General features: G+C 43.6%; 2 protein-coding genes across 5 annotated transcripts in view; both read right to left on the bottom strand.

Annotated features, from left to right (window-relative positions):
• Positions 1-1007: 1007 nt before the first annotated feature.
• Positions 1008-17442, bottom strand: fam83fa (family with sequence similarity 83 member Fa; the record flags this gene model as incomplete). Its single annotated transcript, XM_079232942.1, has 5 exons — positions 1008-1057; positions 1436-2232; positions 5726-5847; positions 8126-8293; positions 16969-17442. 5 exons carry the CDS (start codon positions 17440-17442, stop codon positions 1008-1010), a joined length of 1611 nt encoding a protein of 536 aa, XP_079089068.1.
• A 2007-nt stretch (positions 17443-19449) lies between these two features.
• grap2a (GRB2 related adaptor protein 2a) overlaps positions 19450-25731 on the bottom strand; it is a 17302-nt gene continuing 11020 nt past the window's right edge. For 3 of the 4 annotated variants that reach the window (XM_079233401.1, XM_079233400.1, XM_079233402.1), the window contains 3 exons: positions 22485-22574; positions 21231-21308; positions 19450-20963 (listed from right to left, as the gene is read on the bottom strand). In XM_079233401.1, the coding sequence (XP_079089527.1) occupies positions 20784-20963; positions 21231-21308; positions 22485-22574 (348 nt within the window). In that variant the 3' untranslated portion in view covers positions 19450-20783. The remainder of the gene's footprint in view (positions 20964-21230; positions 21309-22484; positions 22575-25731) is intronic. The other variant, XM_079233403.1, reaches the window with a different exon arrangement.

The following is a 25731-nucleotide window of genomic DNA, read 5'->3' as shown; positions in this document are numbered from 1 at the left end:
GAGAAATCTAAAGACACAAATAAAGTCAAATCAACACCACGTGTATTTGAGATGTTTTCTTTCCACGAGTCTGAAGGAAGAGTTATGGAAGCAACATTTCTGAACCAGTGGATGAAAAGAAGGCTCCCGTTGCCATAAACTGGACTTTTGTGTTTGATGAGACTAAATACTGAAGGTCGAGATATGTGTATGTAGATATATAAGTACCTTCATGGTAGGGCCTCGCCAACAGAGATCACATTATAGAGATGAAAATACACTTTTACTACGTTAAAAAGACAAAATACATAATTTTCTGTAAATCATGCTCAAGGAATTCAATTTGACAAATAAAGCAAAGAGAACGTTTCTTAATTCATCATGAAGTGAGAACGGGAACATGAACTGGACTTCGTCTTCAGTCATGAAGTATTGTCATACGTGATGATGATGATGTACCTGAATGCAACTTGCTCATCGGACAAAGCTCACTGACTTTGTTGGAGACACTTTGGCCACACATTCCTTAACTCAGACTTTTTACTGGACGTTCAAATCACACAACACGTTGACGTGTTCATGTCTGTACAGAAGGAGATCATTTCATCTCAAGTGTTCTCAGGGATTCACATTTTAACCTCAAACCCAAAGTGTAAACATACAAAGTCCTCCCAGCGCTCTTCATTCACTGCAACACTACTGCTACCTGTCACCCTGCAAGGCGACACTTCTCCTGTCTCCATAGCAACCAGGTGTGATGTAACCGCCGCTACCTTGGCGACGCAGCCTCGGCGACGCAGCCTCGGCCGCTCTGTGGCGTTCAGGGTCCAGCGTGAAATATAAAAAACACTCTACTGTATTCATTCAATACAACATAGAAGAAACATATTTCCTTCCAGCACTTTGCCTTCAGCGTTGAGGTTCTCTGGAGTTTGTCCTCACACCCACAATGCAACAGGACAGTGTGTCACGCGTCACATGGTCTCAGTGACGGGCATGTTGGGGCTTTACGGCCAGAGGGTCTGATCTCACGACTGGATGCAGTTCTTCTTTTGAAGCCGCCGGCGGCCTTTAGATCCTGTTGAGAACAAAAACAAACGGATCAAAAGCTTATTATCGTTTTTGTGGAAATAAAAAGGTTATGAAAAGGTTTCAAAAGAGTCGCCAGTCCCTTGTTTGTGTTGAGATATTGACTCAACCTGCACTAAACCATTCAGTTCATCCATCTTTTTATTTACAACATTGTGTTTTAAAAGAAAATGTTTCAAACTAAAATGTCCTGTCTGAGATTTGTTTTATGAAACTGTACACTACATATTTTAGTATTTAAAAAAAACTTTGTCACATACATTCTTTTCACTGATGTCTGACATTTTATAGATCAAATAATGAATCAAAGAGATAATCTGCAGATGAATTGTAAGTGCTGATTGGCTGTGATGAGCAGTGAACGCACCGTCCTCGTCTCCGCTGGTGATCGTCTGCAGAGACAGACTTCTCTGGAGCTTGGAGGGCTTCTTGGCTTTGGCCTTCATTTGACCCGGTATCTCAATGATCTCAAACGAGTCCGCCGCCTCACTTCCTGCGACGCCGTTGGTCTCCGGCGCCTTATCGGTGGGGGCGGGGCTCTGAGTGACCACGCCTTCCACCAAAGTCTCTGAGGCACCTCTGGACTTCAAGAAGTGCCTGAAAGAGCTGCGTTGCTTCTTCGCTCCGAAGAGCTGGTTCTTCTTTGAGTCCTCCTTTCCCTCCCCGTCCTCTGCGGGTGGACCAGGACTCTGTGGGGGGGCGTGGTCCACCTTGTCCCCGTTGATATGGAGGCCGTGGTTCTGCCGGCCGTGGTTCTGCAGGCCGTGGTTCTGCAGGCCGTTCCTCGCGTTCAGCCCGACCAGCGAGTCTCTCGGGGTGGACAGGTCTTGCAGGGAACCCGTGAGGCCCATACTGTTCCCGAAAACTAAAGAGTACTTAGGATTGTGGTATTTATGCGCAGGCACCTTGAGGTTCCCCTGTCTGGAGTCCCCAACAGACGCCTGAAAGCGAGACGTGGAAACGGGCAGAGGCTGGATCCTCTCCACCGCCGGCTTCCTGACGGGCGTGGCGATCGGTGGCTTGGTGAAGTTGAACTCGCCGTAGAGGTCCACCGGGTCGGACACGGCGTACAACTCCCGGAAGTCGTTGTCGAAGGAGTCCACGATCTGCCCCGACATCACAGTGATCGTGTTCCGGTCCATCCGGGAGGAGCTCCAGGTGAAGCTGCAGGAGAAGAGAGATAAGATAAGATAATCCTTTATTAGTCCCTCAGTGGGGAAATTACAGGATTACAGCAGCACTGCTCACAAGTGAATAAAGAGTAAAGAATAATAAAATAAAATCAAGTAATATAAAGAAATATAAATAAGCAGTAAAACAGTAGAATATTAATATACAGACAGGGTAGAAAAGTATATATATAAAAAAAAGTACTTCAACGTAAACGTATTGCACGTAATATTGCAGCAGAAAAGAGCAGCGCACACGTTACAGAAAGGACATGAGACACATCGGAAATATGAAGCAGCTGCCCGCCTTAGCTTAGCATAAAGACTGGAAACGGGGAAACAGTTAGCCTGGCTTTGTCCAAAGGCAACACCACCACTCCCAGCACCTTTAAGGTGTACTAATTATCCTGTTGCATCTCATTAGTTCCACCTGTACAGTAACAAAGTGAAAAACATTTAAATTTGCCTCTTTTTTTTATTTAAATAGAGATTGTGTGACTAGTTTTGGTCCCATCCAAGAAAGTCTGGTTCATAACCCACCTTAAAACATGGGAATGTATATTCTTTACTGATCAGATTAAACGAACAAGATAAGTCATTATTACAGTGGTTTATCAGCTGACTCATCTAAGACTCATGACGCGTGGAAAGATGCGTCATCTGAACTCAAACAGGAGCTCAACTCTTTATGTCGTATCCATAACATTTACATCTTTGCATGCAGTCTGGGTTAGGTCATCTAGTGAAGATTCAGTATGAGTCAAAGAACAGAGAGCACCATGAAAGCTCTTTACATATTTAGATTGAAAGAGCTTTCATGGCTGAGAGTCATAGCTCTGTGTATTCCTATAGACCTCAGTAGTAATGACTTCATGAACTTCTTCAATGGTAAGATTCTGGCTATTAGAGACAGGATCGGTGATCTCCTGCCCTCGACAACTGCCGGTCCATCCTCAGGTGGGATGGCCATGGAGGAGGCTGTGGGCCCTGCTGTGTGTCTGGATGGATTTTTGACCATCAACCTCGACCAACTGTCTTCAATGGTTTCTACTTCTAAATCTTCTACCTGTCTCCTGGACCCTGTTCCGACTAAGCTGTTTAAGGAAGTTTTATCTTTAGTTAGTGCCTCTCTACTAGATATTATCAATGGGTCTTTACTAATGGGTCATGTACCACAGTCTTTTAAAGTAGCTGTAATTAAACCTCTTAAGAAGCCACTCTGGATCCAGAGGTGTTGGCTAACTACAGACCTCTCTCTAACCTTCCCTTCCTCTCTAAGATACTGGAGAAGGTAGTCGCAAACCAGTTGTGTGAGTTTTTACATAACAATAGTTTATTTGAGGAGTTTCAGTCAGGATTTAGAAAGCATCATAGCAGAGAGACACTGGTGACAATTACTAATGACCTTCTAGTTGCATCAGATAGGGGACTTGTCTCTGTACTGGTCTTGTTAGACCTTAGTGCTGATAAAGGACTTGTCTCTGTACTGGTCTTGTTAGACCTTAGTGTTGATAAAGGACTTGTCTCTGTTCTGGTCTTGTTAGACCTTAGTGCTGATAAAGGACTTGTCTCTGTACTGGTCTTGTTAGACCTTAGTGTTGATAAAGGACTTGTCTCTGTTCTGGTCTTGTTAGACCTTAGTGCTGATAAAGGACTTGTCTCTGGTCTTGTTAGACCTTAGTGCTGATAAAGGACTTGTCTCTGGTCTTGTTAGACCTTAGTGCTGATAAAGGACTTGTCTCTGGTCTTGTCTTGTTAGACCTTAGTGCTGATAAAGGACTTGTCTCTGGTCTTGTTAGACCTTAGTGCTGATAAAGGACTTGTCTCTGTTCTGGTCTTGTTAGACCTTAGTGCTGATAAAGGACTTGTCTCTGTTCTGGTCTTGTTAGACCTTAGTGCTGATAAAGGACTTGTCTCTGTTCTTGTCTTGTTAGACCTTAGTGCTGATAAAGGACTTGTCTCTGTACTGGTCTTGTTAGACCTTAGTGCTGATAAAGGACTTGTCTCTGTTCTGGTCTTGTTAGACCTTAGTGCTGATAAAGGACTTGTCTCTGTTCTTGTCTTGTTAGACCTTAGTGCTGATAAAGGACTTGTCTCTGTACTGGTCTTGTTAGACCTTAGTGCTGATAAAGGACTTGTCTCTGTTCTGGTCTTGTTAGACCTTAGTGCTGATAAAGGACTTGTCTCTGGTCTTGTTAGACCTTAGTGCTGATAAAGGACTTGTCTCTGGTCTTGTTAGACCTTAGTGCTGATAAAGGACTTGTCTCTGTTCTGGTCTTGTTAGACCTTAGTGCTGATAAAGGACTTGTCTCTGTACTGGTCTTGTTAGACCTTAGTGCAGCGTTTGACACCATTGACCATGACATCTTATTACAGAGACTAGACCAGTTGATTGGTATTAAAGGTACAGCACTAAACTGGTTTAAGTCGTATTTATCAGATGATCTCAGTTTGTATTTGTAAACGATGAGGCCTCGATGACCAACGTTCGTCATGGAGTTCCACAAGGTTCTGTGCTTGGACCAATTTTATTCACCTTATATATGCTTCCTTTAGGCAATATTATCAGAAAACACTCCATAAACTTTCACTGCTATGCCGATGATACTCAACTATATCTGTCGATCAAGCCAGATGAAATCCACCAGGTCGCCAAACTTCAAGCGTGTCTTAAAGACATCAAAACCTGGATGACCTGCAACTTCCTGCTGCTGAACTCGGACACGACTGAAGTTATTTTACTCGGCCCAGAACACCTCAGAAATCAATTATCTGATGATATGGTTTCTCTGGATGGCATCGCTCTGGCATCTACCACCTTCGTGATTGATGGTTATGAAACCGCTTCCTTCTCCAACAACAGATGAACCTGCAGAACCGACTGCTGCGAGCTTTTAGTTATTATGCTGCACAAGCCTTCCAGGAGTTATTCGTCCGAGAGGGTTTTGTGTTGCAGCCGTTTATTTATGTAAAGGCTCCAAACATTTCCTCATCGTCAGATTTAGATTCACGTAAAAAAAAATGGAACAAGTCACAAATTGAACATGCAAAGTGGAAATAAATGTAATAACATGCACAATGTTTTGAACAATAGAGCTGCAGGATGACGTGTTTCAGTCCACCAATAGGAAGTCAGCGTCACACAGGTTCCAAATTAAAGATTCTTCCTTTTAATTTGCATCATTGCAGAAACTGAACTCTGTGAACTTGGACAGGGACTCCAAACAACTACTTATCTATTCGATGATCCATTGCTGACAAACCTGATGAGCTGCTGAGGAGATGACATCACTCGTACAACAGGTCTGGTTCATTCACTACTTTAATTTGTCACACACACACACACACACACACACACACACACACACAAATATAAGAAAAAAAAACTTCCTTTTTTTGACTTACCGACTTATTATTATAATAATAAATCATTCAAAAGATCTGTCCCGTCTCAGCTGTGAATACTGGTTATAGGTAACCCTGCTCACCTGTAAGACCCAAACATGACTTTCTCTCCGTCCACCAGCATGTACTTGGAGCAGAGCGACCCGGGCAGCTTTCCAAACGACAGGGCCAGTCCTGACCCGCTCACCATGCGCACCCGGAGGTTCTGTGGAGAAACACCCGCCTGATTACACACAGCGGTAGCTTAGCATCACACCCGTCTGATTACACACAGCGGTAGCTTAGCATCACACCCGTCTGATTACACACAGCGGTAGCTTAGCATCACACCCATCTGATTACACACAGCGGTAGCTTAGCATCACACGGGCGAGCCCGAGTAAACGCATTCGGCCTCAGCTATCAAACCGCTGCATTGTGTGTGACTTAAGGACATGAGGACCTGCCAAGGCAAACACGTGGAACATAAAGACAACTCTCAAGAAATAAAACCCTTTTAGCGGCATGTGTTGACTTAAAGGGAAGAGAAAGGCCACAGGAAGAAAGGGAGACGTAAACACAGAGTGGACGCACTGGGAGGAGGCTTTCCTCTGCCGGCGTCCAGTTACAGCCACTGGGTTTGTTCTGGGAGTCTCTGGATGTTCACTTGTGAGCGTAACGGAGCCCAGCGCTCTGAAAAGGCCTTTCAGCGCCTCAGCAACCGACACCACTATGACCAGCGGTCCCAGTGCTCCAGGTAACCGGACTGGAGCTACGCGGCTCGGACCAGTGTGGAGTCCCAGTAGAGATAGGATGGCCGTCTGGCTCAGTGGACGCTGTTCCCTCTGACCCGAGATCAGTTCAGACTGTCATTCATCAGGTTCTGCCACATAGAACTGCATTACATGATTAGTCTATTTGTAACCCTCATATACAGAAGAGGGGCGAAAGCATCAGTGTATTTGTTCTTAATCATCCAGCTGTTCCTCAACTCTTATGCCTGATACCCACTATTTTAACTTTTTATACATCTCTTATGCCGTGTTCACACCAGACGCGGCGTGAATTTGCGGCGCGACCAGATTCCATGTAAAGTCAATCCACAGACGCGCTGCGACGCGACGCGAATTGGCGAGATAGACGCGTTTGAGGCGGCGCGAACAGAACGTTTGACCTGGGGCGAACAAAGCGAAGGACGCGGCGCGAATTCGCGTGAGTTGAATTCTTCCAACTCTGGCGGAGAAATCGCGTGACGCAAAGTTGCGGCAGCCAATCAGCGTTGAGAATCAGCGTTGAGAAGCTCCGCCCGTCACCACCGCCGCCTCCCCGTTTCTGAATGAAACTGCTGCTGCTCCGCCTGAACCAGCGCTGACAGCGGCTTCATTGAGACGCTGTTGTGGGACTACGGATAATATTATGAACCCAGACACCATGGAGTTTGATGTTCCGACATATGTGGAGTTTACACAAAAAGTATAAAGCAGAACTGGTGGTTATTTCCATGGTGGATGGCATAATCGGTATCGTTTTACGGAGATACGCGAGACGCTGTTCCTGGAGGAGTCGATGAAATTCACCGAGCTGTGTGCGGCTACGGATGATGTTATGAACCCGAACACGAGGGCGTTTCATGTTCCGACATGTTTGGGACTTCCACAACAAGTATAAAGCAGAACTAGTGGTTATTTATTCCATGGTCGATAGCGGAAATGAAAGCTTCGTCGCTTGTCTCTCACAGAGGCAAGCAACAGAGCTAAGCCACGCCCCCTTCGCGCCGCGATTTTTCGCGTTTGGTGTGAACACCCTCGTTTCACTCACACGAGTAAACTTACGCGGTGGACGCCAAAATTCGCGCCGCGTCTGGTGTGAACACGGCATTATACTTTTTTTTTTTAGGAGAGTTAGTTTTTGTATTTGTACCCCAATTTCCTAGAAGTAGAATTAATTTCCTATTATATTACTCGAGTGGAATTAATTTATTTTGTATTATATCATTCAAATATATTTAATAAGAGCAATGAGTTAAAATATGGGTCATTTTTTATCTACATATAGAAGAATACAGGTCAAAGGGTTAGTTAATCCAAACATGTCATCCCAACATTGAAAAATAGAGATGGTTTTGAATTGTTTTAAATGCTTTAAGCACTTTCCTCCGTTGTGTTGCAGAAGGTAGAAGTACCAAAGCCGAGGGCAATAAACCTGAAACCTCCCGCATGAAACAACGAGGGGTTTGATTAGATATGTTGTGGTTTGAATGTAGCGACCCCTAAAAAGACCAGAATCCAGCAGCTACTATACGTCAAACTGTTCATCTCCTGAGACATTTAACACCTGCTGCTTTTTAGTCCATGATAGTTACTGCAGCTGTTGCCATTGTATAGAGCCGTGACCCATCCTTCAAATTGTCCCTGTTCCTTTAGCTTGTTGTTCCGTTAGCTTGTGTGTTTGTATTAGCGAGCCTCCCCTCCTCTGCCACGCGCTGCAGTGTTTGCCGAGCTCACCCTCAGATGCACAGCGTTGATCTGCAGCCGAGTGCACATGTCCAGGAAGTGGGGCACGCCCCGGGCCTCCAGCAGAGCGTAGACGGCCACCCCGCGCCGGGACGTGGCATCCAGCAGGTCCTGGAGGATCTGCAGGTCTGTCAGGAGGTCCATGACTATGGCTACCACCTGGGGAGCACAGAAGAAGGTTACACTTCAAGATTTTACATGCACAATATATGATGAGCTTGTCAAATAAAATGCCTTGTTAATAAACCAGAGGTTCACAGAGCTTTCTGTCAGATGAAGTAACTCTTTCACAGAGTCAACCATCATGTCAACCATTTAAACTCTTGGCTATTAATGTCTATGAACTATTAACCAGCGTTCAGCTACATTTCTCAACATTATCCTACATCCTGCACTGTACGGGTTAGCTATCTATTTTAACCATTTATCAATTAGTCATTTATCCTTTACCTTGAAGGTGCCATTGATAGCATTGACCAATAGACGTGGATGGTCGCAACTGTTCATTCATTAACTATAATTATTTCATCCATACGCTTACGTTTCAACTGTTTATTCATTACTTTTTGCTAATTATTTATTTTAACTAACCGTTTATACATCAATTTTGACTAAATATTTACTTTAGCCAACTGTTTTAACTGCTTATCCATAATTTTTTGCTAAACATTTACATTTACTAACCCTTTCACCTGTATCACTTTTAGCTAACGGTTTCCATTAGCTTCCATTTCAGCTAGCCACTACTTTTATCACTGTAATGTTCTTCCATAACCTTTCCTTACACTCAAAGGACATTTTGTTCAGCTTTTTTTTGGGTACTCTTTGTGGGCATTTTGCCAATAAAAACTTCAACTTAACCTTAGTCATCTTTTATTTCAGGATTACTTTGTTTCACTGTAAAACATTACCAACTGGTAAAGATGTGCGTGTTCACGTCCCTTATGTCACATCTGATGATTCCCTCCCTTCTAGACAACAGATAACCCGCCTGCTGCAGCATTAGGAATCGTGAACATCTTTCACCACAATCTCATTAATGAGCGGTGTTGTGATACAAACTAAAAGTAGATCCTTCCGGGGAACCTGTTTCTCCAGCTGATTAAAAGGTTACTCAAGACAGACAAGACACAGCAAAGCAACGATCATTTCACCAGCAGTGTCTGTGCTCCAGACCAACAGAACAGGGTCTGAGCGGAGGAAGAGATCCCGTCACAAGACGCACAATAAAGTCCAGGAGTCAGTCAGCTGTACACCGAGCCAATGCACTTTCCATTCAGTGCGTCTTTCAAATTTCCTTATTACGGCTCTCAGCCACACACTTGGGCCGGATCCAATAACCTTCAAACAAGTTTTCCTGGCAGACGGACAACGTGTGACAGTAGCTGAATAACATGTTAATAGGCATCAATTGTCAAAAGTAAACCATGCGTAAGTCTAAATTAAGTACATGTCAACAAATACTCGTCTTAACTGCTTAGTAGGAGTATTGAGAAAACATTAGTCTGTCAGTGTACATTCAGCTTAAATGTGAAAGGTGAAGGAAATAGTGAGACAATACGGGAACAAAGTCAAGAGGCCAGTATCTCTAAAGAGTCAACTTTTTAACGACGTCAACCGTTTACTTCTTGCAACTATTATTCACTTCTTTTAGCCCACTGTTTCAACTGTTTATCCATAACTTTTACCTCGTGATTGCAACGGCTTAACTTTGTGTTTTTATGTCCTTGAGTGCAGTTTAGAGTTCGTCATGTGAGGCTTTTGCCATTTCCTTACGACGGCTCTCAGCTACACGCTTGGGCCGGATCCAACAACCTCCAAACAGATGTTCCTGGCAGACAGACAACGTTACGTGTGAAAGTGGCTCAGTGAAGTTTTAATAGGCATCAATTATAAAAAGTAAACCATGCACGAGTCTATATTAAGTACATGTCAACAAATACTCATCTAAACTGGTTGGTAGGTTGAGTATTGAGAACAACTTTAGTCTGTTTTAAGACCTCTCTGTTGTTGCTGAGGGTCACTGACTTTGGTCTAGATACTTCAACAACTATTTGATGGATTTCTATTAAATTTTGTACACACAGTCGTGATCCCCAGACAATGAACCCTAATAGGTTTGGTGACCCTCTGACCTTTCCTCTAGCGCCACCATGAGGTTGATATTTGTAGTTTTGTCCCTGGAACCATTAGATTGCAATGACCTTTGTATCCCAGTTCCCCTCAGGTTAATGTGAATCAAGTTGATGAACGAAACAGTTAAACATGTTGGGAACAACACTCATCACGTCCTTGGTCAGATTTAAGGAGCCATCGTCGCTAAAAAGTCACATTTTATTGAGATAAAAACAGCCCTCTTTTCTGCTTTGGGACAAAGCATTTTCCAGCTGAACCAAGAGGCTTTTTATATAGTTTATTTAGCTTTGGAAGTAGGCACATCTTTTCAACACTTAAAAAGGAACACTTCATCCCAAACTTTCAAAATAAGCACTCTGTGATGACGTGGAACAGAAATATAAAGTTGCACAAAATGGTACCTCGAATTTGTACTGAAGTACACTGCTGAGTGCTTTCTTCTACATAGTTAAGGAAGAATAAATACAAAGGTATAAGACTATAAAGGCCTTTAGACACCGTGGCGTGACAAGTAAACAAACACAAAATGTGAAACACTTGCCAGCAAATATTAAATGTCTTTATTAAATGTTTGTATTGTTAAAGGGAAGGAGTGCATCTGGTCTGTGCTGCCTTTGTCAAGAGTGAAAGGAGTGCTAAGTTCCTCTGTGCTGTCGCTTCATGAATACAACTGCAATTCAATCCTTTCCGCACAACTTGATTGATGACTCTATTCACGGTGCGGAAGCTCAGAAAAATAATCCTCTGTTCAGAGACAAAGTTTGTGTTTTTTTGCGCCACATAATATGGCAAAAAAAACTGTAAAGAAAATAACTTGATTTGTGTGAATTAATTGCACAGAAAAAATGCCCCTGGTGTTTTAAGGTCTTAATACTTTATGCAGATTATTTTATATATATATATATATATATATATATATATATATATATATATATATATATATATATATATATATATATATATATATATACACACACACACACACGCACACGCACACACACTTGAATTTAGCTGAACAAGAAACATAATGATACACCTGTCATGTTTATACACCTGGACTAACCATTTCTGCTCATTGAGACAGCTGTGCTTTATTTATTGAGATATAAAATAATATATGCTGTAGCCTTTTTCTACTTTCCAGAAGTGAGTGTGTGTGTGTGTGTGTGTGTCTTTCTGCATGTATAAAAACTCGTAACTTCAGGGTACTAACATGCAAATGTTCCTCTGTAGTGTTTGGCAGCTCTCCGGAGTAGAGCAATCTCAGCGTGTCGTCATTAGGCTGTCATGGCCCGGAGCAGGCAGATGTCACGGGGTTTCTTTCACATGTCTAAGTAAAGCAGATTATTCACCAATAACAGCTCAAACCAACCGATCCCTCAGCCAGTCAAACGGTCTTGTCCGGATAAGTTCATCCTCAATCGGAGAGCTGCGGTAATCTCCGAGTGGGTGAGGGAGAAATACAGAAGGATTGCACCCACTTTATGTCTCTGCTGCAAGTCCTGATGTGAAGCTGACATTTAGAGCTGCTTGACCTTTTCTCCGTGCGCACCACTTATAACTCGGCTTGTTCAAACTTGCACATGACTCTCCCATCAATGTGCATTTGTTTTATTGATGCTGTGGGCGTGCAGTTAACCCTTCCCTGTCTTTGTGTCTTACTGGGAAACTATGAGTGTGCAAAACGTGATTCTGTGTTCACAAATCAGGTTTTATAAGTGTCCTGTGTTTGAGTCGGTTATGCAATTACTGCAGCTGACATTAGCTGTGTAATAATGCTAAATACTTCAGGTTTTAGAGGGAAGGTTCAGAGTGCCTGGGGATATTTCTGTACCTACCCTGTCTACCTATACATCTACCTGGATGGACTGCATTGTACCGTAGTGTAGATGTAATTAAGTTAGAGAGACACACCACCATCTCCATGTGGCTTTGGAACTAGGTGCAGTGATGACCTTTTGTGTGTTTACTACCTTGCTTCTTGTATTAACCCGCCAGAAGAAACACTGACTATATGAACAGGTAATGGAAAAGCAAATACCACTTCCAGTCAACCAACAATAATAAAAAAGCAATGAAAATATTTCTTCCCAAAGATAACTCATAGATAAATGATCTTGATACCAATAGTGCGTAATCAGCCATTAGCTTATCAACCAAACCAAAGCTAGCCTGTGAATCAAGTAACATGATGTAATGATGTGCATGGGGCTCCAATAAGATCAAACAATACTGCAATATGCAGTATACACGATGATTTTAATATACACAACCATCGTTTTTTAGCATTAAGTCATGTAACCATTATATAGCGCTGCAACTGTCTCTTCTCTCCCTCTGGATGAATGAATGTCTCTTCAATGCACTTTACTAACTCTACTTCAATGCACTTTACTAACTCTACTTCAATGCACTTTACTAACTCTACTTCTATACACATTACTAACTCTACTTCTATACACTTTACTAACTCTACTTCAATGCACTTTACTAACTCTACTTCAATGCATTTTACTAACTCTACTTCTATACACATTACTAACTCTACTTCAATGCACTTTACTAACTCTACTTCAATGCACTTTACTAACTCTACTTCAATGCACTTTACTAACTCTACTTCAATGCACTTTACTAACTCTACTTCAATGCACTTTACTAACTCTACTTCAATGCACTTTACTAACTCTACTTCTATACACATTACTAACTCTACTTCAATGCACTTTACTAACTCTACTTCTATACACATTACTAACTCTACTTCAATGCACTTTACTAACTCTACTTCTATACACATTACTAACTCTACTTCTATACACATTACTAACTCTACTTCAATGCACTTTACTAACTCTACTTCAATGCACTTTACTAACTCTACTTCAATGCACTTTACTAACTCTACTTCTATACACATTACTAACTCTACTTCAATGCACTTTACTAACTCTACTTCAATGCACTTTACTAACTCTACTTCTATACACATTACTAACTCTACTTCTATACACTTTACTAACTCTACTTCAATGCACTTTACTAACTCTACTTCAATGCATTTTACTAACTCTACTTCTATACACATTACTAACTCTACTTCAATGCACTTTACTAACTCTACTTCAATGCACTTTACTAACTCTACTTCAATGCACTTTACTAACTCTACTTCAATGCACTTTACTAACTCTACTTCAATGCACTTTACTAACTCTACTTCAATGCACTTTACTAACTCTACTTCTATACACATTACTAACTCTACTTCAATGCACTTTACTAACTCTACTTCTATACACATTACTAACTCTACTTCAATGCACTTTACTAACTCTACTTCTATACACATTACTAACTCTACTTCTATACACATTACTAACTCTACTTCAATGCACTTTACTAACTCTACTTCAATGCACTTTACTAACTCTACTTCAATGCACTTTACTAACTCTACTTCAATGCACTTTACTAACTCTACTTCAATGCACTTTACTAACTCTACTTCTATACACATTACTAACTCTACTTCTATACACATTACTAACTCTACTTCAATGCACTTTACTAACTCTACTTCAATGCATTTTACTAACTCTACTTCTATACACATTACTAACTCTACTTCTATACACATTACTAACTCTACTTCTATACACATTACTAACCCTACTTCAATGCACTTTACTAACTCTACTTCTATACACATTACTAACTCTACTTCTATACACTTTACTAACTCTACTTCTATACACTTTACTAACTCTACTTCAATGCACTTTACTAACTCTACTTCTATACACATTACTAACTCTACTTCAATGCACTTTACTAACTCTACTTCTATACACATTACTAACTCTACTTCTATACACATTACTAACTCTACTTCTATACACATTACTAACTCTACTTCTATACACATTACTAACTCTACTTCTATACACATTACTAACTCTACTTCAATGCACTTTACTAACTCTACTTTTTTGTTTTTTCCGGGAGCCTATGTGCTTCCTCGCGGCAAGTTTCCATGGATTGTGGCTGTGCCTGGAGCCAGTCCTGCCTCATACCTCCTGCCTGCTGCCTGCTGCCTCCTGCCTCCTGTCTCCTGTCTCCTGCCATGGCCCTGCTGATGCCCCTCCTCTCTCCCTCCTTCTGCTTCATGGATTGTGGTTATCTGTATCGTGTTCCATGCGTACACTACTCATATGAATAATTTCTGTCACATTCATGGAATGTGCTGTAACTCTGTTACGTTATTCATTCTGGTCACATGACATCTATTGTTCTGTCCATCCGGGGAGAGGGATCCTCCTCTGTTGCTCTCCCTCAGGTTTCTTCCCCTTTTTTCCCTGTGAAAGGGTTTTTACTGTCTTTATTTGGGGAGTTTTTCCTGATCTGATGTGAGGTCCCGGGACAGGATGTTATGTTACAGATTGTAAAGCCCTCCCAGGATAATTTGTATTTGTGATGTTGGGCTTTATAAAATAAACTGAATTGTTTAAAAATAAACAGGAAACGATTAAAAGTCAGCTGGAGATAGTTTCTCCAACAACTCACAAGTAAGAGTTGCAATTTAAACCAACAAAATGTACAGCCGTGTGAAGTCAGCTATAAAAATGAAAAATTAAGTATGATACTTTATTTTCAACAGACTCACAAAGCTAACGCTAACTTAATAAGCTTGTTAGTTACAGCTGATTAAATCAAGAATCAGTCGTCATTTCAGTCGACCAAATCCACGGCTGTCAATCAAACATTAGAATGAGTCAGCTGGAAAAATGTGACAGACAGTGAAAGAAGGTGTGTATTCATAAGCTTGCATTCACTGAGTTAGCCAGTTAGCTCGAGTTGATTAACTCTACAGCAACAATCAATGTCAGGTGGTAAAAAAGGCCGGTGCACCGATGATAAAGTAAAACACTACTTTTGTTTACGTCTGTGCCAAGAACCATTGTTTATGAAATGACAATCACTTTGATGCTACTTCTGCCACCGTTATCATTGTGAACCATGTAGCTCAACAGGAAGCTAGTTTACTTTCCATTAATTTTAAGGATGTAAAGGGTTATGAACCACGGTAGACGTAACAAAATGATTGATGTGACACAGAAATCCCTGATGCATGAGCACATGAAGTGCAGCTGTGCAATACAGGAGTATATCACGATAATGTCAAGTGAGTCATAACTCCTAACTGTCATCGACATGTTCTCGTAAAGTATAAGTGGGTTGGAACAAACACGTTGAAAGCTGTTGAAGCGTGTCAGACGCACCGGAAGGCTGAGTGGTAAACTTATCTGTTTAAAATATTATACATATAAACTAAGAATATCTGTCCTGTACCCATAGATCAATATCTGGCAATAGAAAAACACTTCAAAGGTTTAAAGCAATAGATGAACGAGAGGACCAACTCCACTTTCATGGTAGTCTTAGCTGTTAGCTAAGCATAACGATGGCTAAAAGACCTTTTGTCTTTGTCTTGTTATATTTAAACAAAAACATTAGCATAATTATTGAGTAAACACAAAAGGGAAGAATAGTCTTTTATATCTATATTTTACTCAAATTGATGTCTCCACCAATATTTTCTTCTCAATATGGTTCAGTTAAGATTAAATACACATAATCTATACTTTAAACCTCACACTGTCAGTTCTTACAGACTCACAAAGACACGTGTGGAGATGTAATTCATGTCTTTGTCTCTCTCACCTGTCGGAGGCGTGATGGAAGTAGGTCAGGACATGTAGCAACACTTTACCGCCTTTTACTTTCTTTCGCTTCTTAAATCCGAGGACTTCAGGTCCAACAATGTGGTCTTTGTGACCCTGGCTTTGGGTTTGAGTCGATCCAACTGTTCTTACTCAGAAAATCTATTAAACCTGCATGAGTCCTTCTTTGCAGACGCTCACCTTTCTGGCTGAATTCCTTGGCGGTTAGCATAAAAAGGTAAAAAGGTTTGACTACTTTGTGCAAGAAGGCAAAGAAGAAATCCCTGGTTTTACACTTTTATAGTCAACTGTTTTGGTCTTTGATTTGAGTCTCTTTTTTTCAATCAAAACTTTAAAAAAAAACTCTAATATAATGAATTATTAAAATAAATGATAGCTTATCAAATTGCTTTAATCTGAATTGGAAATTTGTGAATTAAATTATTGGGGGTTTGAGACAAAATAAGATATTTGAAGACGTCACCTTTGACTCTTGAAAACTGGAACATTGTTCCAGATATTTTACACATAAATCATGTAACATATTAGATATAACGTGCATGCTGTTTTTATGAAGGTCTGTTTTGCTCATTTATTTCTCATGATTCTCACAAAAAAAGGTATTAATGCAGTATTACCCAGGGAAGAGAATACTTTAAACAATTAGGCAACTGATGCTACATAATAGTTTTGTTTAATTTATGAAAAAAATATGAATAAAGATGTATTCGTAGTTGAAACAGGTTGAAAAGTCCACCACTGTTCTATTGACATTGGAATAAAGGTAATGCACATAATAATAATAATAATAATAACCATCATGATTCATAACAGCTACCTTGTGCGCCTCCTGGATGAGCATCCTCACCACCTCCTTGAAGATTAATATAATAATAATTATGATTAATATTATATTAGTCATGATTATTATTATATTAGTCAGGATTATTATTATATTAGTCATGATGAACATACCTTGTGCGCCTCCTGGATGAGCCTCCTCACCACCTCCTTGATGCGCGGCCCGGGCTCTCTGGGCGGGTGGGAGTGCAGGGACACGCGGGTCACCCCCCGGTACCCCCCGCTGCTGCCGGGCCAGCCGAGGTCCAGAGACGGGACCTCGGTGTCGGACATCTCGGGCCAGTAGGTGGAGTGGACCCCGGAGTCCGCGCTGGGGGACTCCTTGGCCTTGTCGGGCTCCCCGGACTCGGAGTCGCTGTCCGCCTCATACTCCAGGAAGGTCTTCCGCAGGACGCGGACCTCCCGGGCCGAGAGGAAGTCCTTGGCGTGGTCCTCCTGGAGGCGCGTCCTGAAGGCGCCGTCCCCGCTCCGCAGCAGCTGCTCCAGGGCCGCGCGCTGCTCCTCGCTGTAGTAGAAGTCCGGCTGGCTCTCCGGGACCTTGTGGTTCACGTGGTCCTCGTCCAGGCAGCGCAGCTGCGACTCCGCCATGGCGCTGCGGGTTCAGGTGCGCTTCCGCCGGGCGCTGCTTCCCGACGCTGTGCTGCAGGTGTGCAGGTGCGCGGTACTCAGGTGAGGCTCTCAGGTGAGACGCAGGGGGCGGGGCTTGGAGGCACTTCCTGTTGTAAAACCTTCGGAATAAAAGAAAGATTTGGTGTTAAAGGTTTTACTACAGTGCTTTGTTGTTTGTATATTTATTTTATATTATTACTTTTTGAGGGTTACATTTAGCATGTAAAGGAAAATAAAATGAAAGAAGAAAGGAAGAAGGAAGTGTTTTGGGAGTCTCACCTGCATGGTTGACTTCATAACCATCTTCATGTTGGTGAGATTATATTCTTTAACAAAACACTGTGCAAATGAACAAACTTCACTTTTCAAGGTACCACTTGTACTATTCCACATTATGCTACTTAATACATTTGTCGAAAACATATATTTTTCAGATCAAGATTTTACATTAAAAGCACACAAAATACAACACAGTTAAAGAGTAAACAAATGGTGGCGCCCAACCTTTTTGACTTGTGTAGTGTGTAAACAGTGTGTAGTTGTGTGTCCTCCTCAAAGTTGTGTTGAGTTCCACCAACAAGACATAAACTCCTCAACTAGTCTCTAACATCTAGTAACTGTTTGAGTCCCAAACGGTTCAAATGAGATTAGAATAAAGAATCACCAACTGAGTTTCTTCTCATTCACATGTTCATCTCGCGACCCCTCGGACGTGTCTGCTGACCCTTGAAGGGGCCTGACCCCGAGGTTGAGAACCACTGGACTAAACTAACTAAATATTAAAACTAGCTCCACCAGTCTGATGTCATGTATAATAATTCTTTGATTCTAGTTGCGAATACTTTTATGTGGGAGTTTAAAGGCAGGACCTTTACTAGTAATGTAAGTTATAGCGTGATTAACTCTCAACCTTTTCTCTTTTAAATGCAGCATTATTTTCATGAAAAAGTGTAATTTTAGCAGATAATTTGGAGGGCCAGTGTGATGGTGCGTTTGTGTGCTTCTCATCAACTTGTGAAGATAAGAACTAGGTGCATCATGCGCAGGAGATGTCTGAAGTCTTCATTGTGGGTTTGATCTCATGTTGACGTGTCATTACTCCTGAAGACCAGCCGCTCATGTGGAGGCTAAACGAAAGCACTTTACTGTAGAAGCATTACATATAATTGCAGCCCATTATATGTCAGCACGGGTATGTTGTTAATGAATGGGTGATCTTTACTATCGAAGGAAGTGTACTTAATGTCCTATAATCTTCTCAAACCTCACAGTGATTAGCGTCACAATGTGTTGAGGAAAGAGGCTGAAAGATGCTGAGACGTCAGATTGTGGAAACAATTCATTACAGATCCAGCCGTCGCCATCTTAGCTTTTTCCAACCAGTGAACGAAAGTGACCATATTTTGACTTCGGATGAGGGACGCAGAGCTACTAGCAGAGCTCTGCTAGTAGCCCTGCTAGTAGCCCCGCTAGTAGCCCCGCTAGTAACTCCGCTAGTAGCCCCGCTAATAGCTCTGCTAGTAGCCCCGCTAGTAGCCCCGCTAGTAACTCCGCTAGTAGCTCCGCTAGTAGCCCCGCTAGTAACTCCGCTAGTAGCCCCGCTAATATCTCCGCTAGTAGCTCCGCTAGTAGTCCCGCTAATAGCTCCGCTAGTAGCCTCGCTAGTAGCCTCGCTAATAGCTCCGCTAGTTGCCCCGCTGGTAGCCCCGCTAGTAACTCCGCTAGTAGCCCCGCTAATAGCTCCGCTAGTAGCTCCGCTTGTAGTCCCGCCCTAGAGCGTCCCCTGCTTTATGGTCTGTTTGACTCTAAATGACCATAATTTACTAAATGAACATCATGCTGTATTGAAGAAGACTTGAAACTAGAGATTGAGACATAAACTCATGTTTACAATGTTTACTGAGGGAATACATCAAGAGAAGTAGAGTCATTTATATAGACTTCTATACAACCAGAGGAGTCTCCCCCTGGTGGTCAGGAGAGAGAATGCAGCTTTAACACATGAAGCATAGACTTCTATACAACCAGAAGAGTGACCCCCTGGTGGTCAGGAGAGAGAATGCAGCTTTAACACATGAAGCATATACTTCTATACAATCAGAGGAGTCGCCCCCTGGTGGTCAAGAGAGAGAATGCAGCTTTAACACATGAAGCATAGACTTCTATACAACCAGAGAAGTCGCCCCCTGGTGTTCAGTAGAGAGAATGCAGCTTTAACCTCTTAGCTTTCCTGTAAAATTTGACGAAAAACACCTATCCAGGTATACCCAAAGTAAATTGGAAGCTGTACTTGAACTATGTGGAGTAAATGCATGGTCTTAGTCTCTTTTGAAAGGTAACAATCTAAAGCTTTTTTCCCTCAATAGTCAGAATCACTTTAAGTGCTGCTGACACTGAGTTATATGAGTTTGAACACACTAAAGTATAAGGTTTTTATTTCCGCCTGAACATTTATTTGTAAATAGATGCCTGTAGATGACTATAAATGGGATTTATGGACTGGAAAACACAATGGGACCATAGCCTCAAGCCTTTTCTAGTCTAAGTAAAAAGCAGATAACAATATCATAGAAAATGAATTTTGTTTTTCTAATGAAATGTCTCTAGGCGCCTTTTCATTTTGAAACGTTAGATTTCGGCGGTCATTTTGATACAGAGTTTTTGTGTGTACCAAACTATAAATAGGGGATAGAGTGTACACTAGAATGTCCAGTAAAGGACGCCCGCGGGACAGCAGAACGTTAACAGGTTTTAACACATGAAGTATTTATTTTACTTTTCAGAACCAGAGGTTCCCGCCTGATCTGGATGAAGGCTTTATTGCAGCTTTTATTTTGAAGGCTAACTTTCTTTACTTCTGGTTTTATTTTGGCTGGCTGCCCTCATGCAGCGCAACAAGACTTCTATGAATTACCTCAGAAGTCCCTCAGCGTCGTCATCGAGGATTTTATTTTGCGAGGAAGTTACACGTCAAGCGTTGAGGCTTCTTGAGAAATCTACTAAATTTTTTTTCATACAAAACTCTTTGTGGTATAAAACGTGAACAACACGAGCAGAAACATTTGTTTAATAGTCGATTCTCTGGCATTCTGCAAACAGACGAAAACAAAACCTTCCCTCTGCGTCACATGTCGCAGGTTTTCGGGAGTCCCTGTTCCTGCTCCTCGCTGCAACATGAGCATCCTCTGCAAACGCTACATGACTCAGTTCTTCGGCCACCGGCGTCTTGACGAACTCGAGGTGCGAAGATTAGATGAGTCGGTCTTTCTTTCTGTGTCAGAGTGAGTTTGGATGTGAGCCGGTGGTGCGAGCGCAGCGCCTCACAGCCGCGTCGTGTAGTTGGCGGGAAAAAGCCCGCTTTTCCCGCGCAGCCGGCCTCTCCACCACGACGCGTCGGAGCGGTCCAGCAGCTCGATGATGTCGCCGGCGCTGAAGCCGAGTTCGTCGTCTTCTTCCGCGCGGAAGTCGTACAGCGCCTTCACCTGCGGCGAGGTCGCCCTCTGTGGGGCGGAGGAAGCACGGCGGTCAATAACGGACGACTTCAGTGGTGACTACGGGTTCAATGGGGTTTTTAAACAGCTGTGTTACTCTTTTTATAGCCGATGAATCATTCAAGTTTAAAATTAGAGTATTTGTTTTTCTCCATTTTATTTTACGATAAATCACATCATCAAATCACAAATTTGAGGTTCTGGGAAAGAATCCCAGGTTAATGAATAACATCTCGATTGGTTGCCCTGTGTGCACACAGAGAGAGAGAGGCTGACCTGACTGGTGGGGACCGGACTGCTTCTTCCTGTGTGACCGATGGTGTGAGCGCGCTCCTCCAGACCCGCCTTCTTAGCCTGGAAGAGACATCATAAACATCTCTATTAAACATAACTAAGCATTTAGTCTTCTGTTATTAAACATAATTAAGTATTTCATCTTTTATTAAACATAACTAAGTATTTCATCATCTTTTATTTGCCAAATAGTTGTTTCCTGTGACGACGGAGGTCCATTTAGAAAAGACTACATGTAACAAAAATAAATGATGCGCGTCGCTCCATCTGACACACTGCTCCTTTAAAATAATATACTTTATAATATATATAATACATATCTGGTGAGCAGGGAAGCAGAGTGGAGTTGACATTGTTCACTATAATATATATATATATATATATATATATATATATATATATATATATATATATATATATATATATATATATATATATATATACATATCTATGTATAAATAAGCAAATATAACGGAGAAATTGTTGGAATGTCCGAGTGGCATTACAGACTTGACCAAACCTGACATCACGATTGACACAGCATAAACCAACATTATGATAATATATAATAACATGATGAACATCAGCATAAACCAACATTATGATAATATATAATAACATGATGAACATCAGCATAAACCAACATTATGATAATATATAATAACGTGATGAACATCAGCATAAACCAACATTATGATAATATATAATAACATGATGAACATCAGCATAAACCAACATTATGATAATATATAATAACGTGATGAACATCAGCATAAACCAACATTATGATAATATATAATAACATGATGAACATCAGCATAAACCAACATTATGATAATATATAATAACATGATGAACATCAGCATAAACCAACATTATGATAATATATAATAACGTGATGAACATCAGCATAAACCAACATTATGATAATATATAATAACGTGATGAACATCAGCATAAACCAACATTATGATAATATATAATAACGTGATGAACATCAGCATAAACCAACATTATGATAATATATAATAACGTGATGAACATCAGCATAAACCAACATTATGATAATATATAATAACATGATGAACATCAGCATAAACCAACATTATGATAATATATAATAACGTGATGAACATCAGCATAAACCAACATTATGATAATATATAATAACGTGATGAACATCAGCATAAACCAACATTATGATAATATATAATAACGTGATGAACATCAGACTACCAGCTGGTTGGGCGGCTGGTCTGAAGCTCTGCGGCCGGCGGCGACGACTGCAGACGCGTTACGTTGTTCAGGCAAACTGCCCCTCTTCACCTGGGAGGGTCATTATATCCACATAATATATTATTAATACTTCATTAATGCAAAACCTTCACGTAAACATGGAGGCTATGATCTCTTATTCATCAAAACAAACTTATATTCACCAACATGCAGTATACATATACATATACATAAGTATTTCTTTAACTGCAACATTTCTTTTAAACGAAAAAACTGGTGTTCAAGATGTAGAAATCAATTATGAATTCATTATTAGACAAAAACGGATTATTGATTATTTCCTTATTCCAGTTTCTTCTTTTACTTTTGTGAAATGAATCATTTAGTTTTGGTTGTCTGGTTAGTACAATATATTTTAATAATGTAGCGAACAATTATAATCATAACACTAAGAATGTAATAGTTCATTATTTAATAGTAAAGAAAATAATCAAACCGAGCAATATTTATGATTGCATGTTTAACTGCTGAAACATTTGAACAGCTTTCAGATGCACAACAATTACGACATATAAATAAATAATAATAATAATAATAATAATAATAATAATAATAATAATAATAATGATAATAATAAGACTTCCTCCACAGCTCTCATTCGGCTTCGTCATCTGAAGCAAGATAAAGCTGTGATATTACGTAACGTTTTGCAGGTCTTTTCTTCACACAATAACTTTTAGAAGTAGAAATCCTTTTCTGAACCACATCTTGAACCAGAGCCTCCACCAGGAGTCGCTGGCCACGCCTCCACCAGGAGTCGCTGGCCACGCCTCCATCAGGAGTTGCTGGCCACGCCTCCATCAGGAGTCGCTGGCCACGCCTCCATCAGGAGTCGCTGGCCACGCCTCCATCAGGAGTCGCTGGCCACGCCTCCACCAGGAGTCGCTGGCCACACCTCCATCAGGAGTCGCTGGCCACACCTCCATCAGGAGTCGCTGGCCACGCCTCCATCAGGAGTCGCTGGCCACGCCTCCACCAGGAGTCGCTGGCCACGCCTCCATCAGGAGTCGCTGGCCACGCCTCCACCAGGAGTCGCTGGCCACGCCTCCATCAGGAGTCGCTGGCCACGCCTCCTTAAGGAGTCGCTGGCCACGCCTCTTTAAGGAGTCGCTGGCCACGCCTCTATAAGGAGTCGCTGGCCACGCCATGCCTTCATCAGGAGTCGCTGGCCACGCCTCCATCAGGAGTCGCTGGCCACGCCACGCCTCCATCAGGAGTCGCTGGCCACGCCTACATCAGGAGTCGCTGGCCACGCCTCCATCAGGAGTCGCTGGCCACGCCTCCATAAGGAGTCGCTGGCCACGCCACGCCTCCATCAGGAGTCGCTGGCCACGCCTCCATAGGGAGTCGCTGGCCACGCCACGCCTCCATAAGAAGTCGCTGGCTACGCCTCCATCAGGAGTCGCTGGCCACGCCTCCATCAGGAGTCGCTGGCCACGCCACGCTTCCATCAGGAGTCGCTGGCCACGCCTCCATCAGGAGTCGCTGGCCACGCCTCCATCAGGAGTCGCTGGCCACGCCACGCCTCCATCAGGAGTCGCTGGCCACGCCACGCTTCCATCAGGAGTCGCTGGCCACGCCTCCATCAGGAGTCGCTGGCCACGCCACGCCTCCATCAGGAGTCGCTGGCCACGCCACGCCTCCATCAGGAGTCGCTGGCCACGCCACGCCTCCATCAGGAGTCGCTGGCCACGCCACGCCTCCATCAGGAGTCGCTGGCCACGCCACGCTTCCATCAGGAGTCGCTGGCCACGCCTCCATCAGGAGTCGCTGGCCACGCCACGCCTCCATCAGGAGTCGCTGGCCACGCCTCCATCAGGAGTCGCTGGCCACGCCACGCCTCCATCAGGAGTCGCTGGCCACGCCACGCCTCCATCAGGAGTCGCTGGCCACGCTTCCATCAGGAGTCGCTGGCCACGCCACTTCTCCATCAGGAGTCGCTGGCCACGCCACGCCTCCATCAGGAGTCGCTGGCCACGCCACGCTTCCATCAGGAGTCGCTGGCCACGCCTCCATCAGGAGTCGCTGGCCACGCCACGCCTCCATCAGGAGTCGCTGGCCACGCCACGCCTCCATCAGGAGTCGCTGGCCACGCTTCCATCAGGAGTCGCTGGCCACGCCACTTCTCCATCAGGAGTCGCTGGCCACGCCTCCATCAGGAGTCGCTGGCCACGCTTCCATCAGGAGTCGCTGGCCACGCCACTTCTCCATCAGGAGTCGCTGGCCACGCCTCCATCAGGAGTCGCTGGCCACGCCACGCCACCATCAGGAGTCGCTGGCCACGCCACGCTTCCATCAGGAGTCGCTGGCCACGCCTCCATCAGGAGTCGTTGGCCACGCCACGCCTCCATCAGGAGTCGCTGGCCACGCCACGCCTCCATCAGGAGTCGCTGGCCACGCCACGCCTCCATCAGGAGTCGCTGGCCACGCCACGCTTCCATCAGGAGTCGCTGGCCACGCCACGCCACCATCAGGAGTCGCTGGCCACGCCTCCATCAGGAGTCGCTGGCCACGCCACGCCACGCCACCATCAGGAGTCGCTGGCCACGCCACGCCTCCATCAGGAGTCGCTGGCCACGCCACGCTTCCATCAGGAGTCGCTGGCCACGCTTCCATCAAGAGTCGCTGGCCACGCCACGCTTCTATCAGGAGTCGCTGGCCACGCCTCCATCAGGAGTCGCTGGCCACGCCACGCTTCCATCAGGAGTCGCTGGCCACGCCTCCATCAGGAGTCGCTGGCCACGCCTCCATCAGGAGTCGCTGGCCACGCCTCCATCAGGAGTCGCTGGCCACGCCTCCATCAGGAGTCGCTGGCCACGCTTCCATCAGGAGTCGCTGGCCACGCCTCCATCAGGAGTCGCTGGCCACGCCTCCATCAGGAGTCGCTGGCCACGCCTCCATCAGGAGTCGCTGGCCACGCCACGCCTCCATCAGGAGTCGCTGGCCACGCCTCCATCAGGAGTCGCTGGCCACGCCTCCATCAGGAGTCGCTGGCCACGCCACGCCTCCATCAGGAGTCGCTGGCCACGCCTCCATCAGGAGTCGCTGGCCACGCCTCCATCAGGAGTCGCTGGCCACGCCTCCATCAGGAGTCGCTGGCCACGCCACGCCTCCATCAGGAGTCGCTGGCCACGCCACGCCTCCATCAGGAGTCACTGGCCACTTCTCCATCAGGCGTCGCTGGCCA

This window comes from Taurulus bubalis, assembly GCF_910589615.1.
Source record: "Taurulus bubalis genome assembly, chromosome: 17".
Taxonomy (NCBI): Eukaryota; Metazoa; Chordata; class Actinopteri; order Perciformes; family Cottidae; genus Taurulus; species Taurulus bubalis.
This window is presented reverse-complemented; position numbering and strand designations above follow the sequence as displayed.